Source organism: Diabrotica virgifera, chromosome 6 (assembly GCF_917563875.1).
Source record: "Diabrotica virgifera virgifera chromosome 6, PGI_DIABVI_V3a".
In the NCBI taxonomy this organism is placed as follows: domain Eukaryota; kingdom Metazoa; phylum Arthropoda; class Insecta; order Coleoptera; family Chrysomelidae; genus Diabrotica; species Diabrotica virgifera.
This window is the reverse complement of record NC_065448.1, coordinates 137,134,821-137,152,216: the sequence shown is the minus strand read 5'-3', so window position 1 is coordinate 137,152,216 and position 17,396 is coordinate 137,134,821. Positions and strand designations below refer to the sequence as shown.

At 33.6% G+C, this 17,396-nt stretch overlaps 1 protein-coding gene across 1 annotated transcript in view; it reads right to left on the bottom strand.

Moving 5' to 3' along the window:
• The window catches only part of LOC114335329 (max-interacting protein 1-like), a 562,552-nt gene extending 546,035 nt beyond the window's left edge, over positions 1 to 16,517 (bottom strand). Inside the window, exons 1-2 of the mRNA XM_050653059.1 lie at positions 16,179 to 16,517; positions 2,994 to 3,001 (exon numbers count right to left, since the gene is read on the bottom strand). Coding sequence (XP_050509016.1) covers positions 2,994 to 3,001; positions 16,179 to 16,517 — 347 coding nt within the window. The remainder of the gene's footprint in view (positions 1 to 2,993; positions 3,002 to 16,178) is intronic.
• Positions 16,518 to 17,396: the final 879 nt, after the last annotated feature.

Here is a 17,396-nt window from a genome sequence, read left to right as displayed (position 1 = left end):
ACGTCAGTATTTTTTAGGTAACAATGTAATTATTATTACAACCAAACTGTGGCTAGTCCCATATAAACATATTACTACTTATACTTGAACATGCCACAAGACAACAGTTTCATAACCTGGATAAGTAGTGGTTTATATCCTGTTAAAAGCATACTTTTAAATTTAAACAAAGATATCTACGCGCTGCGCACCTCTATCGCCACAACCGTTGTACACACAGCGGTAGATTTCGGAAAACGCATATTCGAAATATGTGGGTCTATGTTTTCAGCAAGATGGAAACCATTTAGCCTTGTCCTAATATTTTTGCTTGCACCTACTTAAAGGTCTAAAGATTATAAAGCTATTTGTAGCATTACAATTCATTTAGTAAATTTTTAGAAAAAATCCCAAAACTTACTAAGGCATTTTTTCAACAAAAAATTGCAAATAACTCGACAAGGAAGGACTTTTCGAAAAATTACCAAAAGACGAAAAGTATTTAACTCGATGAGATACTACCCTAAAAAATTGTATTTGAAGCGATTAAGGTGATACAGTAGCGATCAACAGGTAGCCAAAACGCGTTCCAAGATTGCGGCTGTAATTTTGAATATTTTCTCGAGATATTTGGCACACGTATTCGTAATATAATAAAGAATGGCGGTACAGAGCCCAATTTGAAAAATATATTAATATGTGAAAATTACTCTGTAATTAAATAAACTATTAAAAAAACGAGCTTGTACCGCCATTAAGAACAACAAAAATATACACTTTCTTCAAATAAACTTTTTTATCCGATGCCTAGATTCTGTGTCATTTTGGAACTACTAAAATTATTTATTTCATTAGTAGTTCCAAAATGACACAAAATCTGGGCATCGGATAAAAAAGTTTATTTGAAGAAAGTGTATTTTTTTGTTCTTCTTAATGGCGTACAGGCTCGTTTTTTTACTATTGTATTTAATTACAGAGTAATTTCCACATATTAATATATTTTTCAAATTGGGCTCTGTACCGTCATTCTTTATTATATTACGAATACGTGTGCCAAATATCTCGAAAAAATATTCCGAATTACAGCCGCAATCTTGGAACGCGTTTTCGCTACCTGTTGATCGCTACTGTTTCCTCTTAAGGAAATCATTTTGTTATATAAGTCAAATAATTTGAACGTATACCAGCCTGGTTTTTGGGGAAAACCTATCAACAATGAAACCAAAACAAGTTTAGGGCAACAATCGATCAACCTTTTTTATTCCGAGAATTATTTCTTGAGAAGGGCTGAGAGTTTAATAGACCGATATATAATCTCTTCCCCTTTATAGACTTTCGGCAGGCATAATGATAACGTGGAGAGAAATCAAGTATGTAGTGCGATTGCGGTGCTCTAAGTACTCAAGAGACTTATTGAGATAACCAAGGTTTGTAAAAAGGGTGTGTCTAAATTAAGGGCGAATAATAAACTATCCACTAGTTTTGAAAGAAACAGAGAACTTAAGCAAGGGTGATTCTCTATCATTACTACTTTTTAATCTAGTATGCGAAAAGGTCTATTAATATGAGAATAGCCAAAATAAATATCAAACTATTAATAGCTAAAGTTGCTGCTAACATATGCTACGCGGATGACATATATCTCGCGGTAAAATCGTTCTGTCCACAAAAGTTCAATCAGGTAGAGGGAGCACCAGAAAAAGGAGGACTTAAAATAAATGAAGAGAAAACTAAATTATAGATTTTAATAATAGAGCTCTGTTAATGTGACAATTAATGACAAATAAGCCCAATCACATAAATGCTTGCTGTATGCAACACCATACTAACTTCTTTTTTTGTTTCTTTACCTTCAGTTTGGTTTTATAAGATGTAAATCGAATTTGCATTTTCAGTATGTCTACAAGTTTAACATTACTATAACAAAAAAATCCACAAGGAAAAAGTTTTTCTGTAGTTGGCTGTATACCATATAATACAAAAAACAGTAAAATCCTGTATAAAAGGTATATTTAAAATCCCTCAAAAGGGCCACATCAAAATCACAACATAATTAGTTTTTGACTGGTTTACCAGTCATCATCAGTGCTTACGTGCAATGTACATGCTAACCACCAAGATATAGTTTAACAAAAATATGTGGGTCAAAGCCCAGTAAAAGTTGTCCGTCAAGGAAACATTGGTTTAAAATGTTACATTAAGCTAGGATGTTTAAAATATTTGGCTAATCTGCCCCAGGTATCATCTGAGCTGTGGATTTGACTTGCAGTCAAATTTGACGAGAAGTCAAATCCACAGCTCAGATGTTACCTGGGACAGATTAGCCAAATATTTTAAACATCCTAGCCTAATATAACATTTTAAACCAATGTTTCTTTGACGGACAACTTTTACTGGGCTTTGACCCACATATTTTTGTTAAACAATATCTTGGTGGTTAGCATGTGCATTGCACGTAAGCACTTATGATGACTGGTAAACCAGTCGAAAACTAATTATGTTGTGATTTTGATGTGGCCCTTTTGAGGGATTTTAAATATACCTTTTATACAGGATTTTACCGTTTTTTTTTTATTACTATAACATTTTGATTAAATTATCATAAAATCGACCTCTGCATGAAATAACCTTGTAACTAACATTTTTGGCGATTTTGAGTTACAGTGTTCTTCTTGTACAACTTTTTATGCTCTATCTGCCAATATGATCGGTTTGGGTGTACCTAACTGTGTTTATATGAAAGATTCCGAAAGGAGTAATACCGTAAATACAAAAAATAATTGAATTATTTATAAAATAACAGAGTAACTACAGTTACAATTTTGTGCAGGTAGATAGATACCACACGTGTGTCAGATAAGAACATCGTAAGTGCAGTTACAAGATTATCCGATGAACTTTATATTTATATCAAAAACTGTAACTGCCACGTAGTTCAAAAACCTATCCTCTAATCAAAAAAGGTAGACCTTATTCTAATAGAGGAGTTCAACATTTATATATCTATTACTTACCTCTTACACTGAAAAAATGTCTCATGCATATAAAAAAAGAAATCAAAGAAATTGGTATTTTTCTTTATCATTCCTGAAGAATATCATAAATGCTGATTACAACTTTATTCTTTGCAGGGGTCGATATGACGTTGACAATTTTGTAAAATTTAATTAAAATATTTTTAACAGAATTTATGAAAAAGGACCTCAAAATAAGGATTTCCAACGATTAATTTTGATGTATATAAAAATATCTTTTGTGTTAAGGTAAAACGAAATATACCTAACTTTGTAAATAACAAATAAATAGTTGCCGTAGAGCCAGCAAAACAATATACAATCGAGTTATATTCTCACAAACAAATTATTTTTAATTGGAGAAACGGCTCAACTGCAAAAAAATAACGAGTTTTTTAATAGTAACCCTTCGAAACGGCGTGTTGGAAGTGTGACATTCTTTCAAATAAAAAAATATAAAAATAAAATTAATTAAAAACCTCTTCTTTGAAACGAATACGAAACCATACCAAGAGCAAACCAACCAAAAGCCATTAAGTCTAGCGTGTATCACTCAGATCAAAAAACAAGTCTCAACGTTTCTTTTTCTTTCAATTCTCAATCAGTGTTGCGAAATGTGTACATGACGATTCATTGGCGTATCAATAGAAAACAAATTTACCCTAATAAATGAAGCCTTGGGGTTTATTCTTTTATATCTTGTTAATCCAGTTCATTTATTAATACATTATACGTACCTTGATTTTTAATAAGAATAATTATTCTGCGGAATGGACCAGTTTGACAAGTTAAATATCAAAATACCTACTCTTCTATTTTTACAATTATTGTTCTTTTTCAACTATTTGATTGGTAGCCTCTACAAAGAAGCTCCCAACAATTATAGAGGTATAAATCTACTGAACACCGCACTTAAGCTAACCACAATAGTCCTAACCAACAAAATCAATAAACTAGAACAACAAGGATTCAGATCCGGAAGATCCTGCGTAGACGCCTTATTTGTACTGAGACAAATCACAGAAAAGCCCATTGAGTAAAATAAACCAGCATATATATTTATAGACCCGACAAAGCTTTCGATCGCATCCAAGTCGAAGACGTCTTACATTTACTGTATCGAAGAAACATACTAATCAACATTATACAAACCATCCAAAACATCTACTTTTATAATCGAATACAGGCAAAGATAAATGGAAAACTAACGCAGTTTATCCAGTACAAACGGAGTCAGACAAGGTGACTCGTTAAGCCCACTGCTCTTTAATATATTAATGGACGAAATAATAGAAGCAGTACGTAAATGTCATGGTTACAGAATGGGGAACAAAGAAATCCAAATATTATGTTATGCAGACGACGTCGCATTAATCGCCGAGACAGAAGACGATCTCCAAAAATTAACACACATCTTCAATACAACAGCCAAGAAATACAATATGATAATATCAGCAGAAAAAACCAAATGTATGACTACATCTAAATACCCACTACGATGTAAAATGGAAATTGATGGGAAAATAATAAAGCAGGAAGCAAGGTTTAGATATCTGGGAATAGATATAACCAGTACGGAGATGTTAAAGAGGAAGTACGACAACAAAGCTTAAAAGCAAGTAAAGCGGCGGGATCTCTTTATGACACACTCTGGAAGAACAAATACCTAACACAAGACACAAAAGCAAGAATCTATAATGCAGCAATTAGACTTATATTGACATACACGGCGGAGACAAGACCTGACACATCTAAAATGAGACGACTACTAGAAACAACAGAGATGAAAATACTCCGACGAATATCAGGGAAAAGTCTGTTGGATAGGGAGAGAAGCGAAAACATAAGAAGATCATGCAATGTAGAAGACATAAATGGATGGGTGACAAAACGGAAACAGGAGTGGAATAAACACATTCGTAGAATAGCAGAGGATAGGATAGTACCAATAGTACGAGATAAGTCACCAAATGAACGAAGAAGTATTGGCAGACCAAGAAAAAGATGGTGCGATAACTTAACAATTTAGGAGGCTAATATTGAAGAAGAAACAGGCTTTAAAGCCTACATACAAGAAGGAAGAAGAAGAAGAAGAACTATTTGTTTGGTGCCTTTAGCTGATGATCCCTTTAGATTATCCATCTAAAGTATTATACTCTCAGTTTAATGGGTCAGACCATATGTACTTTTATTAGTAGTTTATGTTTAAAGATCAAGTGACCCATTGTCCCATTGACCTTCATCAAAGCTTAAGTATTAGTGGATGCACATAAAAAGTGTGATTCTCTACCTTTAGGTTTACTGTGTTAGTTTTCTTTCGTTGAAGTGTATGCAAAATAAAATATATCAATAGGACCAGTTGATATTGATGTCTTTACCGCTGGACAATATAAAAAACACAGAATATTTAACCACATGTTGCTTTTCTTAAAAGTTTTCATAAAGAAAAAATATAAACCGTCTCGTAACGTCTAACTCCGTATCCGGTATCTTTCTTTTCTAGTTAGGTGCCCCAGTTATGCCGTTTTTCTCTGTTTAATTGTGTATAGCAGTTGTCGTTCTGTACCAATTCTTCTCAGGATTTCTTCATTTGTAATTCCAGGAACTTTAAGGATTCGTCGATAAATCCACATTTCTAATGCCTCTAGCTTATTCATTGTGTTTATTTTTAAAGTCCATCCTTTCATGCCATATAGGAGCACCGACCATATATAGCATTTCGTGAATCTTAGCCTTAGGTTCAGGTAAAAGTCATACTAGAGGTTTCTGAATTTCATGAATGCACTTCTGGCCCTTTCTATCCGATATTTAATTTCCATATCCGACATCCAGTCCTCACATAGCCAGGTTCCCAGGTACTTAAATTTTCTTACGCGCTCTACATCTTGGTTGTTATATGCTAGTCTTGCATTTGATGACATAATTGACGGCTGAGGAACTTCGTCTTTTTTATGTTGATGCTAAGTCCAATGTTCTCGCTATGTTCTCCAATTTTATTAAGAAGGTTTTGGAGGTCTTCTATATTGTCTGCTATTAAGACCGAATCATCCGCATATCGTATATTATTGACCCAGGTACCGCATTTACTTTGATGCCGCTTTCGCATTCCTTAAGAGCTTCCTGGAAGATACTTTCTGAATAAAGATTGAACAGTAGTGGAGAGATAATGCTAGGACGAATGCGGACGATGTTAGAAATATCTTTATTTCGAGATAAAGTACATAAGTACAGTTGAGTCCCTGAATCTTTACCCGTGCGTCATCATTTAAAGCATACGAAATAAGTCGATGATAAATCGGAAATTGAAATTTACCAAACGCAACAGCAAGTGACAGTAAGTGACTTGCTGTTGCGTGTAGTAAATTTCAATTTCCGACTTATCATCGACTTATTTTGTATGCTTTAAATGATGACGCACGGATAAAGATTCAGGGACTCAACTGTAGTTTAATTTTTAGCTTAGTTGGAGATACCAAAAGGTGGTAGTTGTCTGAGAGTGATTAAATATAAAAACATGAAAATTGAAGTTTACACTTACTGACTTAAAAAGTCTATGAACAGAATTGTTTACACGATGAAAAAATTTATAATAAATTTAAGTCCTGCAGCGTTACGCTTGTGTTTGCTGCATTCATTTTGAATTTTCTCACCAGCTCCCGAGTAATCCCTGCCTAGATTTGTAATTAAAATTCAGAGCGGTCTGAAAACCTACAGTGGTATTTTTTCCGACATGCCAAATAAAAAATTTTGGCGCATAGCGAAGCTTCGATGATGGAAACTGAAAAGGTAGGGCAGGGATCAACTTTTTTGTGACACAAATTAGTGTACGGAAACGTTTTTTACCTACGACAATCGAATTTATCCTCGAAAATGTGACAGACAAATGATTTTTTGGGCAATATTGCGATGGCAGCCAGCAGCGAAGCGCGTATTGTCGAGAATAATCATTCGCTAATTAGAAAAGTTAATTGGGTATATTCTACTTATATTTGGCGAAAAAGTATGGGTTTTTTATCGAGCCTAATTTGCAGTGTATTATTTTAAGCAATTGTTAAATGTGGCTATTAGCAATTGTTCAAAATAGTTTGAATTGGGTATTAAATACACTGACCAACGATTCAACTAGAGCGGACTTTTTTGGAATTTTAGGCGTCAAGAGTTGACATAGAAATTATATGGCACTCACTAAATTGGAAATTTGTAACAAAAAAACATAACCTAGCCTTACCAAGTGAACCTAGAAAACTCATTCGAATTAAGGAGTTTTATTTCCGGAGAATTGTATATTTTGACCTCTCCTAATATAGACAACATTGATCAAAAATAAACAAGTATCCAAATAGTAAGTGCTATGAAAGCACTGTAGGAAGGTATTATAGTACACAAAAAAACTATTTGACAAAATAATACAAAAGAACTTATTTTAAGACGCAGAGGAATCGATCAAAAACACGTAGTAGGATATAGACGTATAAGTAAATTAATAGAAAACGAGGTAAAGACATACAACGGACAGGACATTAAGAGAATCTAAGAAAAGAAGCCGAAGATGTTTATAAACGGCGTAACTCAAGACTTACAGTTAGAATAGATAAGAAAAAAATATTAAACAATTAAAGTTTCTACAGCTTACTGCAAAGAAAATGCACCATTCGTAGTGACGTAAGAAATATTCCAAGCGTCTTCAATTAGTGCTCAGAAGTAATATATCGGAAATATCATAATCAGAATTTGGAATGGCGTTAAGAGAAACACAAAACATCAGAGCCCTAAGATAAGAAGAGAATGTCTTGTATAGAGAAGACATCCTGATGAAAAAATACGTAACATTATAAGAGACATTTTTTAGAGTTGTTTAGATGGCTCTATAGTAGAAAAAAGAAACGATTTATCCTGATATCCTAGAAAAATATAATATATCTCTTGATTGACATCAAACACGACCACCCACCCCACTCATTGGGAGTGGGCTGGGGACAACTTTAAAATTTTAAACAGGAAACTACATTTTTTTATAGATTCGGATTCTGTATGAAAACATAAAGAAGTTTTATCTGAATTTTCAGATACATGTAATTAGAGAAAAACAAATACTCAACTAATGTCTTGTTTTAAAAAGTACCTATCAAATGAATGATGCACAAAAAAATTACAACAAAAATAGTCCACTTTTTACGTATTTATTAGTAAACAAGTAATTGGTTTATAACCAGAAAAAGTTAGAAGTAATTTTAAGGAATTTATTACTTTAACTTAAAAATGAAAATACCATCACGGTATGATTTTTATTTCACAAATATTATGTTTCGATATAACAAAACCATTCATCAAGATTAAACAATATTAATGTTCGGCTGGTATATTATTTGACAAATAATGACATGATTTCGAAGTCAGTTAAATATGATATAATGCCCTAGGGCGTTATTTTGAAAAATAACGCCCTTGGGCATTAAATTTAAATAACTAGTTAAATACTGTCAAGTTGACAAATAAAAACCTAAGTAAAAGTATGGTTAAAAATACCACAAATACGTTACGACTATTGCTGCTAAATGTATTCGAAAACTAATTAATTCAAAATTCATTAAAATTTTTTGCATATAAAGAAGAATTTAGTGGGACATTAAACGTTGAAGGCACCACGGGTATTATACATAGTACCGCTTTCGGTCAACGTATATACCTCAAGCGTTATTATCCTTATAAAACCCTTCGTAGGTACCTTAATAACTATAATATTTTGATTAAAATATTGCTATGTTAATAATCATTTTACTTGTAAATATTTTCATCGAAAAACTTGATTTCCTCTTAATTATAACCCTAGGGTGAGTGGGGATGGAAATTTTTATGGCCTTGAAAAATAGGGGTTTTCATATATAAGATTTTAAAATGCCCCTTGCCACAGGTAGGGTAGGGGAAGGCATTTAATGTTATTCGATATATTTTTGGAAATATTAAACATATTTTTTAGTTTTTTTAATTGTATTTGTCAAGATATTGGACCGTTTAAAAATATTCGTATAATTCCAAAAAGAATCAAGTATATTTAAATGGGAAATAAGCCACAATTTTACCTAAAAATGATTTTATTAGCGTTTCGACGCCCAAGTCGGGTGTCGTTGTCAAAATACAAAATAATGTATTATTTGTACATTTGTTACAAAATAATGTATACAAAATAATGTATTATTTTGTATTTTGACAACGACACCAGACTTGGGCGTCGAAACGTTAATAAAATAATTTTTAGGTAAAATTGTGGCTTATTTCCCATTTAAATATACTTCATTATAAAAATGCCACAAGAAAATAGCTTCAGAACAACATCCAAAAAGAATAAATCGAATTTCTTCGATTATCTATCTATCTATAGGTATCTTTGTTGCTATCTATGTGTCTACTTATATATCTATGAGCAGTGGTGGTAGGGGAGTCAAAGCCGGGATTTTGCGCGTTACTCGAGCGCGTCAGAAAATCACATGGGGAGAAACCTTGTAACCTGTAAATGAAACTCTACAATATATTGGCCCTTAATACAGGGGCGTGTGTTGGGACAGTCTGTGAAAAAAAATCTAACCTTAGATGTTACCAAAAATAAAGATCGAGAGATGTTACTGAATAAATAAAATGAATATCAATATATTCCGCAGGAAAGGAGCTCACGAAGCGAATGCACAAGTTAATGGTTACAATTTGGAAGGACGAAAGCATGCCCATAGAATGGAAAAATGGACATATCGCACCAATCTTTAAGAAAGGAGATCCAACTAAGTGTTGCAACTACAGAGCAATTATGCTACTAAATACAACGTATAAGATATTGACCACAATTATAAGAAACCGACTAAATCAATACACAGAAAAAATTATAGGACCATACCAACAGGGCTTTAGAAAAGGAAGATCAACAATAGATGCAATACACGTCCTAATACAAACAATTGAAAAAAGCAATGAACATGACATAGAATTACACATATTATTCATCGACTTCCAACAGGCCTTCGACAGCATATACAGACAAGAAGTATTAATGGAAATTAAAAAAATGGAGATACCGGCAAAATTAATAAGACTCACTAGAATGACAATGAAAGACTCAACAGCAAAAGTTAAAACAAATGAGGGAGATACAAACGACATCAAAATAGAACTTGGGGTAAGACAAGGAGACAGTCTGTCAACGACACTATTTAATATCGCTCTATAAGGAGTAATTAGGGATACAGGCCTGAAAAAGACAATTATTCAAATCTCAGCACAAATCATAGGATATGCGGATGACCTAGGACTGGTATCACGAGATAAAAAAAGACTAGAAGAGGCACTTTTAACCCATGTAAGAGAAGCAAAGACGAGAGGGTTAATAATCAATCAGAATAAAACAAAATACCTTATAAGCACAAGAGACAATGTAAACAGAATAACAGAAATAAAGATAGGTGAAAATACATTCCAGAGAGTAGATTGCTTCAAATACCTGGGGGTGATGGTAGACGGCAAAAACGGAAGGAGTATAGAGATAAACGAAAGAATTAAAGCAGGTAATAGAGTATATTGAAAATATCACCGACTACTCAAGGACAAAAACCTGAGCAAAAAACAAAATCAAAAATATATACGGTAGCAATTAGACCAGTGATTAGCCTATGGAGCAGAAGTAATGTGCCTTACGAAAAAAGACGAAGAAAAGTTAAGAATAATTGAGAGAAAAATTTTTAGAAGAATACATGGCCCAGTGAAGACAGAAACAGGGGAATATAGAAAGCTGATGAACCATGAAATAATAAATATAACTGAAGGAGAAGATATAGTAAAATTCATTAAAGCACAAAGACTCAGACGGTTTGAGCACACACAAAGAAGAGAGGTAGAAGAACTGATCAGGAAGATAATGAACTGGAGACCAGTAACAAATAGACCAAGAGGAAGACCAAAAATAAGATGGGAAGATCAACTGTTAGACGATATATCAAAGATGGAAATTGCAAACTGGAGAGAAAAGATTCAGGACCGGAGTGAGTGGAAGAAGATAGTAGAGAAGGCAAAAAAACATCACAACCTATGAACGATGACCTAAAGGAAACTACGGACTAATCCACCGCGTGAAATGGATTAAAAGAGCTCATAGTATTTGAGCGACCTATACTCTAGGAAGAGTGAACGGTCCATATAATAAAAATCAATATATTCCACAATTAATATATAATACAAAATTCACTCAATCTCTCTGTCTCATCTAAGGGATTTATTATGGGTTAGTAGAAGGTGATCCGGTTATTTCTGAGCATTAAAACAACCCATAGCTACGAAGATTCATTTAACATAAACTATAAAATAAAACATAAACTGGGGGATTTAAATAAAAAATATAAGAACATGTATAATGACTATTGAAACTATTAACCATAAAATAAATATCAAGTACTGTTAAGGCTAGAAAATCCAAACTTATCACATATGTATACAACTTAATACCTAGGAATATGGTCAATATAAATATACACTATACCCTGAATAGTAAAAATGTACCTCCGTTCAGCAAAACTCAGATATGTACCGTACCACTATATTAATATTATTATACCAAAAATAATGTGAATAATTTATACCATCAAGTGTCAAATACCTACTTCTGTAAGTCTACCCATGGAACTAACTAAGTACAATTTAATATACATATACACCCTGTGAGTACTAGGTTATAGCTATATCCAGGTGTACAATGAGGGTAAAGGAAGGACCAAGATCTGTACAAAAAATGGTAGGTACAGACACACTATGAAATATAAATATGGTATCTATATAAAAAAGAAAGATATTTAAGGGTACTGACTCTTTCTGTCCTTGCTTACTCTGGTACTAGATGTCGGTTACTAGGGCTGGTTACTGGTGCTGGTTACCAGGTACCAGTTGCTAGGTTCGTGGTGACTAGTGGCTAGGTGTCGTGGTAAATGTCCCCAAGGAATTGGCCTACCAAGAAGAGAAATTACACTGTCAGTAGGGACTGTACCAGACAGTAGAAATACTAGAGGCTATAAGCCTAATATAGCTTTAAAGATATTTACCTGTTGGTGTTAGGTGGCCACAAGAGAATAAGGGTTTTTGAGGTTATGCTCGTAACAAACTCAAATTTCCACCGGCACTACAAAATATACGGACCCAAATCCGTCACTGGCAAAAACTCTTCCAGACGATAAGTTTTCATAAACTTAGACCGTATTTTCTCACCGATGGAAAAAGGATTAGCAAACACAGCTTGCTTCTGCAATCCCGAGCACTGTCGTCAATACCAAAACCAAGATGGCCAGACCGGATGTCATCCGTCTTACCTCCATGTCATTCGACACACACAGTTCTATGTTCTCAGATATTCCTAAAACAACTCAAAGACCCATTTTGCAAACGAACCAACCATTTTATGCAACACATATAAATGAATTGTGAAGGTTTAAAAAAAAACTGCAACATAGAGAAACTCTAAAATGTCTGACTTAACTGATTTAACTGAACTTGTCTTAAGTTAAGTACATAAACAACAGTGTATGTTTCAAAAATCTGAAGATTTTTGAGCGGGGCGTAAGGAAATGGGCGAGTCACAAAATTTCACACAAAAAATTGAATATTTCGCGAAATGAATATCAAATCCAAAAACTGAAAAATACGTGTTAAATATTCTTCAAAAATCTATCTCATGCTACCAAACACGCCCCCCCCCCGAAGTGGGGTTGCGGGTAACTTTAAAATTTTAAATAGAAAACTCGTCATATTTCGCGAAATGAAGATCGGATCGAAAAACTGAAAAATACGTGTTGAATATTTTTCAAAAATCTATGGAATGACACCAAACACGACCCCCCCCCCACGGAGATGGGGTGAAGGGGCACTTACAATCCTAAATAGAAAACCTCATTTTTTATTACAGATTTGGATTCTTTATGTAAAAATAAGTAACTTATATTAGAGACATTTTTTCTAATTATGGATAGATGGCGCTGTAATCGCAAAAAGGATTTTTTAAACAGAAAATAAAATTAAAAAATCAAAAATCCCCACTAAACCGAAAAACTTAACTTTTTTATTTTAGGACCTAATCCTCATAACCCAATAGGTCCTCATAACGCTTTAGGAACTGCAAATTTAGCATCCAATGCTATCCTACTATGGGGATCCCTGTTTAATATTTCAAAGCTACCGTCGTCCCACCCCAGGGTGGAAGTGGAGGGTGATATTGAGTGCAATTCGATAGGTTTTTAAAAAATAGTGTACACATATTTATCAGTTTTTCGACCATATGTAACTTTCGCGAAATATTCGACCATCCTGCTGCTTTTAACACACCCTGTATAATTAGGTTAAGTTAAAATGAACCTAGAAACTTCATTATTAGGGCAGTCAATGAGGCTCCGAATTCCATCCTACTACATCGATTTACTTGATATTTTCACAGTAAGTAGGGAATAGCTCAAGAAACAAAGTCTACCCTATGCCGATGTGCGCTTTTATCTTGGGGGTGGTTCCCACCCCTTCTCGGGGGTGAAAAATGTTTTGGTTAAAATAGCCACGGAAAAGGCTAGATAACCTAATTTTAAGCAAAAACTGTTCTATGATTATTTTTTGAAAACTCAATATTTTTGAGTTATTCGTGGTTGAAAATTGGCCATTTTCATTGAAAAATGATACCATTTCGGACGGATTTTTGCGAATACCTTAAAAACTTTGCAGCTAACAAAAAAACTATATAAAATATTTCTGTAGGTTATAAAAAACAAAGAGATTCGTTCCTTCATAAATCTTCTAGTTAAAATACAAAGAGGGATATGGTAGGTAAGAAGAGTTTGTTTTTTGCTGCATGCTCAAATCGGTGTATTCAACTTGAAATAACAGAGAAATTGTCGATTTTAGGTGTATAATGATAATAATAACTTTTGTAGTGCTTGAAAAGACCTTTAAAATGAGCAATACTAATTGTCGATTACATGCAAACTAAGCGAGATATTCTGCAAAAATTAATGACAAATGTATTTTAAGAAGAAATGAGAAGTATATTTAACCCCTCATCCATCAGAATTTAAATACATCGTTTTCATTCTACAATACTTTTTAATACAGTGTTATTTCTATGTTTAAAAAGTTGGGCTGGATTAAAATGAAAAGTTTTTGAAAAAAACAATATCAAATTATAGAGCGCATTTTTAAATTTTCTTAAAAATTTTCTTTTCCTCCATGTAACTCGAAAAAGATAAGAGATACGAAAAAAAGATCCCACACAGAAATGTAGGACATTTTCAGATAAACATTTCCTTTTTATTTTTCATTACTGTATCTCTTATCATTTTACAGTTACATGAAGAAAAAAAGATCTTTAAGAAAATTTAAAAATGCGCTCTATAATTTGATCTTTTTTTTTCAAGAACCATTTATTTTAAACCCCTCCAACTTTTTGAACATATAAATAACACTATAATAAATGGTTTTGTAGAAGGAAAACTATGCATTTACATTTTGGTGGATCGGGATTAAAATTACTTCTCATTTTTTCTTAAAATACATTAGTTATCAATGTGTTTGCAGCATATCTCGCTTAGTTTTAAAGTACTGCACTTTTAATAGATGTAGCTCATTTAAAGGTCTTTTCAATCACTAAAAAAGGTATTAGTAGCATTATACACCTAAAATTGACCGTTTCTCTGTTATTTCAAATTGAATACACCAATTTGAGAATGTACCAAAAAACAAACTATTTTCACCTACCATATATCTCGTTTTGTATTATAACTAGAAGATTTATAAGAGAAGTGTCTCTTTGCTTTTTTATAACCTACAAAATGTTTATTATATATTTTATAGTTAGATGCATAGTTTTTAAGGTATTCGCAAAAAACCGTTCGAAAAGGTATTATGTTTCAATGAAAATGGCCAATTTTCAACAACGAATATCTCAAAAAGTATTGAGTTTTCAAAAAAAAATTATAGAAGAGTTTTTGCTTAGAATTAGGTTCTCTAGCGAATTCCATGGTAATTTTAACCAAAAAATTTTCCACCCCTAGGAAGGGGTGGGAACCACCCCCAAAATAAAAGCACACATTGGCATAGGGTAGACTTTGAATAAGGAGATAAGTAGAGGCTAGGCCCAAAATTTCATTCAAATCTATGCAGTAGGATAGAATTCGGAGGTAATATCCTATTCTTGCTCCCATTGACTGGCGTATATGTAGGTACACACACCCAAACTTATATGGAATCACCATGTATTTCAAAGTAATATTTATTTATTTTGAAAAAAATTGTTATTGTTGCGAAGATTAAAGGTTTTTATTGAAAATAAACAAATATACAACACAATCGGATAGTACAGCCCGGTACGGTATAGATTATTTGCTTGAGTTGCAAGTTGAACGAAAATAAATAAACTAACTTTTGCGTTCAAAAACGAAAATATGCCTCATGTGGGGTTATAAAACCTACGACGAGGAAAGATTACACTGGGGAACACATTTTTTGTTGAGTTAGATCTGACACTTGTTTTTCACTAATTTTTGGCGTCTGAATCTGAGAATAACCTCAGATTTTCTCTGTCACATCAACTTTTTAAACTACAGGATATCCTCAAAAATCATAAAAATCATGCATATAAAGGAACATAAAATAAAAATCAGTTTACAATACAGTTTATAAATCATTTAATTTAAGTTAAATCGAGTTCATACAAATAAAATTGTTTAATAATGAACATTACTTACAAATTAAGAACAAAAATTGCGTTTATGGCTTTTTCAGGAGGGTTCAGTTTGTGTACATTCGCGCTTGATGCTCCAAAAATAGCCAGCCATCATATGTACATCCTATCTACCTTGGTACCGTGCTTCCATGATGCAACAGAACCAAATAAATTTCCATTATGGAGGAGAACACATTTCAAGCTCCGCTTTGAGCTATCTATAAACAGTCTTGAGTTATAGTTTAATTGAAATTATAGTTTGAAATTCCCAATTCTTCCATTAAACCACTTACATTATGGCAAAACACAAATCCACCTTCACTTTGAAAATATTGCAGAAATGCCCTTTTTCGTGTTCGAAAATAGGATACCTTGGCTCCTTTTTCAAGCAAGTTTTTCTCATTGAGTCGTGATGCTAAGAGCTCTGAAGCTTTTTTGGATAGTTCCAAATCTCGTACCAAATCATTTAGCTCTTGTTGTTCGAATCCCTTACGTACGGAGTCATCTTCAATTTCGAAATCTTCATCGTTGGAGTCGCTTTCATCTGCACCATATCCGTATTCCTCTTCTTCCAAATAGGGAAATTCATTGAAAACTGGCAAGGGGTTTTCGCCGGAATACGGCACTGGGCGTATAGCTGACAGCAAACTAGGATACTCTATTTTACATTTGCTTTTCTTGTTATATCCTGATGTTTTCACTATACAAAAGTAACAATCACTTGAATGATCTTTGGGCTCACGCCAAATCATAGGTATACCAAATGGAAGTTTAGCACGTTCTCCCTTGGTCCACATCCGTAAACCCGGAAATGCACTTTATGAGGTGCCCATACTTTATCTTGATCACCAAGTTTCACTTTAAAATAGGCAAAATATGCTTGTCTGACAAATGTACTAATGTTTGTCCTTTGACTGGGAATGGTAAAACTGCCACATATATAACAAAACGAATCGGGGCTATTTTCGCACTTACGACGTATAGGAGCACAGGTAACCATGAGGAAACGTTTCAGTTCAAACACACTAAGCAGTTCTATACACTTCAGTAACAAAATACTAAATACTGCTAACCGACACACAACGTTTCACCACAGTATAACAGACATAACTGAATTTAACAGGCAAGTCTAGACAAATTGCAGTTATCAGAGCGTCATTACTCCCACCAGGCGCCCCACCCCCATAGAAAAAGAACGTGACGTGATAGAAGAAAACTAAAAACAGTTTTGAAATCAGCATGCCTAATTCTATAAAAAACTGCTAAAAAATTTAACTCAACAGAAATTAAGTTTCAAATTGTTCCCCAGTGATTGGTCTTGCGGAGAAAGTAATGTTCTTAGATGGACATAGCTGCAGAGCTAGGCGTAATACAGGGCGTTCTGTCCAAAACAAATGCTAGGTAACAGGAACTAGGAAAGCTCAAAAATAAAGCAAGAGAAAGTCGCCAAAAGTAATAACGGCTCTCCACGATCCTTTAATTGTCCAATCAGCTGGAAGACGCCCAACCATTTCTCACCTGGAGCTCCAAAGGCAGTTTTTGGAAGCTACATGTGTAACTCTTTCAGTTGAAAGGATAAGAAGAAGGGTTCGTACCAAGAAGTATACTGCAGGTGACAGTTATGGGTTCCCGAGTTATCGAGGCAGCAAAAGATTGATCGCCTAAATTGGTGTTTT